Source organism: Quercus robur, chromosome 10 (genome assembly GCF_932294415.1).
Source record: "Quercus robur chromosome 10, dhQueRobu3.1, whole genome shotgun sequence".
NCBI classification, from domain to species: domain Eukaryota; kingdom Viridiplantae; phylum Streptophyta; class Magnoliopsida; order Fagales; family Fagaceae; genus Quercus; species Quercus robur.
Genome location: NC_065543.1, coordinates 38,177,783 through 38,185,971, shown reverse-complemented (window position 1 = coordinate 38,185,971; position 8,189 = coordinate 38,177,783). Strand labels below are relative to the sequence as shown.

At 34.6% G+C, this 8,189-nt stretch overlaps 1 protein-coding gene across 1 annotated transcript; it reads right to left on the bottom strand.

The window, feature by feature from the left end:
- Positions 1-548: 548 nt before the first annotated feature.
- On the bottom strand, positions 549-7,657 carry LOC126704125 (uncharacterized). Its single transcript, XM_050403156.1, has 2 exons — positions 7,399-7,657; positions 549-1,537 (listed from the first exon to the last, which is right to left on the bottom strand). The coding sequence occupies exons 1-2, from the start codon at positions 7,655-7,657 to the stop codon at positions 549-551; spliced, it is 1,248 nt and encodes a 415-aa protein (XP_050259113.1).
- Between the last annotated feature and the right edge of the window lie 532 nt (positions 7,658-8,189).

Sequence of the window (8,189 nt, the reverse complement as noted above, 5' to 3'; positions counted from 1 at the left end):
TTTCTTATTTCCAAATCAAGCTCCACCCTAATTAAATTCAATACCCCAAGATGAAATCTGACTAGCTAGCACCAGAATTCATTTAATTTGTGGCTTTGCACTATGAGGGGTGAAAAAAAAAACACCATTGTCTATATATGAGATACACATTCTACTTAGATAACCGCAACTTTTTCTTAGACATGCAATTGTACAGGATGTTCTTTCTAGTTCCTACCTTATGTCTAGCCATAAATTAGCCAAGTATTCTCAGCCAGTTCAAATTGTGTTCTACCATAAATTGAGGCTTATTTTCAGTCACAAAACTGAAGAAAGTAATTTCTAGCTACTTTTTCTTCTACCCTCCTCTCTTTCCATTCCAAACATACCCTAAAAAAGTAACAATAATGATAATAAGAAGTATTATCTTATACATTATTACGAGAATTAGAAAACTCCAACACCTTGCTCAGACAAAGTCTACAGAAAGATACAGTCTAAACTGAACGATAAAAGAACTAGAAGTTCTGTATGAAAAGAGCAACATCACAGTCTAAAACTGTTACGACTTAAATTGTGAAACCCTTCAGGGGAGTAAACTTGGCTAGAACTTTGTTGCAACGTTCGGTCAGTAATTTTTTCTTCACCTCCCAGTCTCTTTTCCTTGTGCTGGTAAGTTTTATATCATCCAAAACCTTACGAATTTGGTTTCCGATTTCTTGGAGAGAGGACTCCAGCTCCACTATGATAGTTTTCTTCATCTCCAATGAGCAAAGCAAGATAGAGTGGCGGGCATTATGGTTTATGATTTTTTCACCAAGTCCTTGTAGAGAAAAAGCATTTTCATTCACCTCAGCTTGGAGAGTTTTGAGTTTGTCCATGGATTTTTTGTGTTCTTCCAACAAAGATCTGGCCTTTAAGCATTTAGATCTTATATCAACGAAGAACTTTTGCACTTGCTCAGCTAACTCCTTTATTTCAATGATGTCCTTACTTAGCGAAGGAATGTCCCCGATCAACTTCAGCATGGCAAGTTGATTAGCACTCAAGGTAGTGTCATTTTGTAACATTTTAGAAAGTGTTACAAGTTGGTTTAACTTGGAAGGATCAACCAGCACATGGAAATTCAAGGGTAGGAGTGATGAAAGCTTTTGACGTACGATTATCATATCAAGGCTTGGATTGGAAGAACAAAACTCGCTGGAAAGTAATAGTGCATGCAGTGCAATTGAAGTTGCCTTTGGCTCATGATAAACTTTTGCTATGGAATTCACAATTTTATCGAATTCCACCACGTTAGATTCAGCTGAAGGGCCTGAAGTTGCATTAGCAATCACCTTGTCGGATACGGTATAAAGAGGAATAGGTATGTTTAGATCAAGATCAACTGTTTGTTTTGCATACGTCTGAGTAAGATGTTTAATGGCTTGGAGTGGGGCTAACTTTTCTTTTCCTTTTGAAAGGATCATATTTGGAGCTCCTTCTTTTTTATTGTTTGTAAGTATTTGTGTTTTTGCTGTAGTCTTAACACCAGGCTTTGGTGCTAAAGGGAGTGGACCTGTTGTGAAGGTAGAGTTTAAAATTTAAGGCATGCAATGGTATCATATATTAGCAAAATTTAGATAAAAAATGAATGATGAAAAGAATGAAATATACCCAAGTAGAAATTTAGAACTAACATAAAATATAACCTAGAGCATAGTATTGAAAAGAATGAAATACCCACATCCGAATTTATCACTAACATAGATGACAAAGAGCATATATAGTAAATGAAAAAAAGAAGAAGAAAAGCACAGTAAATATATCTGCAAGTTGAGCCAAACGGTGCACGTAATTTTCAGTTTTAGAATTAAGAGAACAAAGGAAATTTAATCAAATTATCCCAAATTAAAAAAGGAATAATATTCCTAGCAAGAAATAATAACAATTCTCCCTGTTATTACTGATCTTCATATAATCATATATCTTTTTTGGTATGAAAAAAGGAGATAGTGACACATGGATTTTTATAAGCTACAAATCATAATTAACTACAGTTATTAGAGATGCAGATATTGGCTCTCATTCTATCTAGAAATTAACCTATGTTTTTCTCCCCATAAAAGGAAGAAATTATTGTGAAAGTTATAAGGAAATAGTGGAAGATGGACAAAAGCAGTGAGCAACTATCACATATCAATGTTACCATTAGTTGGAGCTATTGGCAAGCCTATTGATCAAGGTTGAGTCAAGTCTAGGCTGTTATAATTTGAAAATTAACAAGATCCAAAGCAGATTTGAGCTTCGCTCAGAATTTAAATGAATAATCTCAATTCAGTTCTTAACTAAACCCATTCCATGGAGTCATTAGGTGATTTAGGGTACTAGCAACACTAATGAGTACTGACTACATTAGCTTAGCAAGTTTAAAATTCTTCAGCTTTCTTGGATGAGAAATTAATGAGATCCAAAATAAGGTTGAGAATAACTTAGAGTTGATCTATTGTTGTAACATGTCTCTGACATACAAAAATATACATGAGAGTGTAATTTAAACAAACAATTTCCAGCAACATTCAAGACAATATGTTGGGCTAGTTGACAGCCATCAGCTATTATAGAACTTTTCTTTAATTAATGGAATTCAAAATAAGAGAATATAATAAAGAAAGGTAACTAATGAAAATGACTATAAGAAATGCTGGATAATTGTATAAAATCAATGGAACAAGACATATTTGGCAATAATAAAAAGGTAAATGGCGCGCGCACACACATATATATATATATATATATATATATATATATATGTTGGTTTTAAAACTAGACAACAAAACAGAATGAGAAAAATAGGTAGAGCAATTGAAGTAACCGAAAGCTTAATAAACTTTTTGTCGATTTTTGTTGGATTCGATTCAGACAAGGGAAGTTCTTTTCTAATGCGTATGTGAAAGGTAAACCAAAACCTTAATAAACTTTTTGTCGATTTGCTGTTAGATCCGATTCAGGCAGGGGAAGTGTTTTGCCTGTAGTTAGAGGCTGGCAAACCGTAAACAAACGCAGTAAAATGTTAGTCTTGTAAGTGTGTTTCAAGTCAATTTCGAGGTTAAGACTGATGCCTAAGACTGCTCTAGAAATACTAAAGTTTCTGTAATCTCGACACCTTCGAGACTTAATTAAGTTCGATCGATTAAGAAATATTTTAGTGTTTTCAAGCCCATTCAACCAACAAGTTACTAGAGTTTTGTGCCATCAAAAGAATATTATAAAAGAAGAACAAGACTTAGTACAGTACTTAGGCGTTGTTCCTTAAATTTCCCTTTTAAGATTGCCATGTGGATTTTTTTTTTCATAGAATGGAAGTATATATTTTAGTTAAGTAAATATATGGTGGAATTTTAAGAGAGGAAACTTAAGTAACAGTACCTAAGAGCCTATTTGGCCAACAAAATTTGATCACTCAATTTCTGACACTCAATTTCTATCACTCATCACTCAATTTTTCACATCCGTTTGCCTTCATCACTCACTATTTGGGGGGCCCACTCCTGTCACGGTGCAGCTTTTTTTTTTTTTTTTTTTTTTTTTTTTTTTTTTTTTTAAGTACCCAGAAACCGAACCCAGTGAAAAAAAAGAAAAAAGAAAAAAAAAGAAACCCAGTGAAGAAGACCGAACCCAGTGAAGAAGAAAAGAAAAAAAAAAATCCAGTGAAGAAGACCGAACCCAGTGAAGAAGAAAGGAAAAAAAAAAACCCAGTAAAGACTGAACCAGTGAAAGAAGAAGAAGAAAAAAAAAAAACCCAGTGAAGACCGAACCAATGAGAAAGAAGAAGAAAAAAAAAAAAAAGTCAGTTGGTCAAAAGGTGCGTTAAGTGAGTCCCTCATGTGTGTTTAATTACAAAAATATCATTGAGTTATGAGTTATGAAAATTGAAAACACTGTTTTCAGTTTCCATAACTCATAACTCAAAAATCAGAGAATTGAGTGATGGAAACAAAAAATTGAAAACTGAGTTATGGCTTGCCAAACAAACTTTTTTTTTTAGAATTGAGATGGGTCCCACCATTTTTGAGAATTGAGTTATGGAAACTGAGAATTGAGTGATGAGAATTAATGATCCAAACGGCCCTTAAGGTACTGTACCTAAGTTTTGTCCATAAAAAAAAAAACTTAAGAGGACATGGTCTTAAAGACTTTTGGAGAGCCTTGCATTTGCATTTAGAGTTGTGTTTACCAAGCTCTTTGAAAGCATCATCCAGAAATAAAGATTGAGCGAACTGAAGACTTGGTGATCCTAAAGTTGCTACATCCAGATTTCACAAATTGTTGGAACCAAATCTTCAGGTAAGTACTTGGAGTCGTGAATGCAAAATTGAAGTAACCAATACCTTAATAAACACTTTTGTCGATTTTCTGTTGGATCCGCATTTCATAGAGGCCTAAAAGTGATTATTTATTTTCTTATGCCGAAATTGTCAAATCTAGATTTATTTTTTGGCTTTCATAAATTCCCAATATAATCACTTTTTTTGTTAGTTTGTTCTGGTCGATTTAGGATTGATTATCTCAAAATGTCAGAGTATAGAAGCACTAGCTCTCCATTTGTTTCGATAGAAAATGTTCTTTAAAAAGCATTTTTTGGAAAATGGATTTATTTTTTTTATGTTTAGTTATGATCTTGAAAATGAGTTAGAAAACATTCGTGTATAAAATTGACTTGTAAGCATTAAGGCCCAATTTGTCTCAACATCCGGAAGGCTAAAACATCCTAAATATTAGGCTTTTCTCTCTCATCTCTCTCCGTCTCTCACTCACTTTCCTCTCTTTCTCCCTCTTCTCTATCATCTCTTTGTTTCTCCCTCATACCACTGCCATAGTCCAAACTCCAGATTCACTCTACAATCAACGGAGCTCCACCGTGATCATCAACCTAGTCTCAACAGTCGCTAATACCCACAAGAATTGCAAAGATTAGCGCCACCGTCTTTGCCACATAGAACCCAGATTTGTTCTCCAATTCCACCGATGGAGATCGGCGTGGTGGGTTTCTAGATCGGCGAGATTGGCAGTGGTGGGTTTCTAGGTTCGGCGTTGTGGGTCTCCCATACCTCTGCCAAGCACTCTTTCTCACCCCATGGGTCAGCTGGGTCAATTTTCTCAACTTCATCACGGTGATCCCTCCCTCTGAACCCAAACCCAACTCTCTCCTCTCTCTTCTGGTCTCGCCCAACTCATTGAGGCGAAGCTCCATGGCCAAAACTTCGAGCTTTGCGGCCTCCATGGCCAGATCTTCGAGATCCACAGAATGTTTGGGTTTGTTTTGGGCATGCAAAGGCCATATATGGGTGGCTGAATTTGTGGTGGTTGGGTTTTTTTTATCTTTGAATTTTTATGGTTGCTGGTTTTTTTTTGGGGGGGGGGGGGGGGTTTATTGCTAAGATTTTATTGCTAGTTTTTTGTTTAGGGTTTATTGATGAGATTTTATTGTGATGGTGGCAAAATTTTTCTGGCATGATTCATGGGTCTGGCATGTATTGTTGGGTGGTTGTTCTGGGTTTGGGTTGGTGGTGGGTGGATGAGAAAGAGAGAAAAATAGAGAGACGGAGAACAGTGATGAAGAGAGAAGAGAGAGAGAGAATTTTTATATTATTTTATTTTGTAATTTATATTATTTTAATATATTGTAGGTGAAAATAAAAGTTAGGATGCTGGTATATTGTAAAATGGTATTGTATAATTCATAAAGTAATTTTTTGGGTGATAAAATAGGATAAGATAACATTTTCAAATGGAAATACTCTAATGGTTTGTTGAATATGTGTCATATTAGAAAATGTTTTCCGCTTTTCAAAAGTAAAAAACATTTTCTACTCCATCGGGTTTATTTTTTGGTGACTAGGGAATTGTTTTTTATTACTTATGTTTTTCATTCTACCAAACACCAGAAAATGTTTGTTTCCTAAAACATATTTTTTTGTTAAAACAAACATAGTAGGAAAGTTTGTGCATTTGAAAATGCCTAATTTCATATATTTTGTTTGTGAATCTTGTCCACTAACAAAGTCTTTTAATTAACTTAGTGGGTTAATAATTGCTAGTGTTGACATATTTCATGCCAAATTAGAGGATCATATGCTGAAAATTTGAGCTGCATTTTGGTCGAGCAAAAACTCCATGTTAGGCAAAATTTCAAGAGAAAAGGACAGCTTTCAAAAATTAGTTAGACGTAGAGTTTCGCAAGAAACTCATGAGAATTTTGGTAGGGCAAAAACTCTATGTTAAGCAAAATTTCAAGGGAAAAGGACAATTTTTAAAATCAGTTGGACAGAGAGTTTCTAGAAAACTCGTGAGAATTTTAGTCAGGCAAAATTTGTAACTTGAGAGAAAGTTGTTACTTTCATTCCCTACAATTCTTATCCAATTACCCGTCTTATATATCTCACAATACTCATGAAATTACACCCTAATTATCAAAGTGAAGAGTGAGAGAGCTACACATTACCTTAGAGCAAAAACTCATAGTAGCCCCCATACATTCTCCCTCTCCAAATTGTTATATGAGAGGAGACCTAAGCCTTATGCCTTGATACCTTCAGTGATCTTGGATTGAAGCTTAATGCTGGGAATCACAGGAGCAATCCCTACAAATCTTCAAATGGCCTTAAAGTGTCCAAGCACTTGGACTTGCAGTTGGCATCTCAACTTGCGGAATTGAAAGCTAGTAAGAAGAAATAATTGGTGCAATTGGTTGCTAACAGGAGCACGAAGCTCAAATACATCTACTCTTAATTAGAACTTGGAGGGTTTGTAAATTTAATATATCACAACTATCTTTACTTGTGGATTGATTTGGTGTTATAAGTCCCAGAGTGTTTTTTAATTTATTTGTTGTGGGTTTTTCACTTTTAAACACGTCGCTGTGTTTATCTATGCAATTAATCAATTGGCTAATTAGCTTAATAGTGTAATTAGCTTAAAATTAATAATTAGGGTCTAAAAACACAAATTTTTTCTTATGATATCCGCTCTTGATAATTGTTTTTATTATCAGACTAAAATATTAATTGGTTTTTTGGTACAGACAGAGATCGAACTTTAAATCTCTTATTTAACGACAAAAATTTTTACGAGTTAAGATAATTGGAATTGACAACTAAACACACAACTAAAGAGCTACAAATTGGTATAACTTGTTGTGGCTTTAGCCTTAAACCTAAAAAAAAAAAAAAAAATTTATTAATGAGAGAGATAAACATTGAGGGAAAATACAAGTATCCTAGGAAGGGCAAATTGGAGATTGAACTAAACCAAAAGTTTGTCATTATATGAAAATATGGCAATAAGATCAAAGCAAACAAAATATAGCTTGCACACACTAACATAGTAAGGAAATAAATTTAAGGCATGCATGCAGGTAATGACAGTAGTAGTCCTTACACTCGCTGCTTTTCTCTCTTGTAGCGGATTGAGGTATAGCTTTACTTTCCGGAGCTTTCTTCACCTCTTTCTCTTTCCCTTTATCAGTCTTCTGATCGGTCTTTGCACAACGAGGGAAACCCGGCGGAGGAGAAACTTCGCGATCGCATGAACGAGGCTTTGTACATGGAGGGAAACCCGGTGGAGGAGAAACCTCACAACGATCATCTTTGTTTGATTTTCCCCAAGTGACAATCTTCTTTCCTTTGAGATCTTCCATGTTTTCTAGAGGCATTTTAATTACATGCACAACGTTTCAAGCACTTTAGTTTCAGCCATTAATGTCATACATATGTTAATAGGAAAGAAATAAATAAATCAACAGCCTTTGCACCCTAACGTTATTGTTTCAAACCCTTTTCATTTTTATGTTTGTTCTCTCTTTTAAGCTATACATATAAAGGTTTTAACAAGAAATATTCAAGCAAAAATCATCCATAGAAAAAAAAAACAAAGAAGAAAGCACTATAAGAAGCTGACATAATTTCAAAGAAAAGAGAGAATAATTGGTGTTTGAGAGTGAAACATTATATGTACGTACCTGAAACTAAAAGAAGATTGAGAAATTGAAGAATTAGCAGAGGAAATTGTGTTTGAGGGGGAGGAAATGGTGGAAGGAGATTGAAATATATGTAGAGAGCTAGGAAGGTAGCTAGCTAAGGCATTGAATTAATAAGGTTGATATGAGCTTTGAAAACGCCACGTGAAAAAAGGTCTCTCGAAAGAAGACACGTACGTTGTTAAAAAGGGTT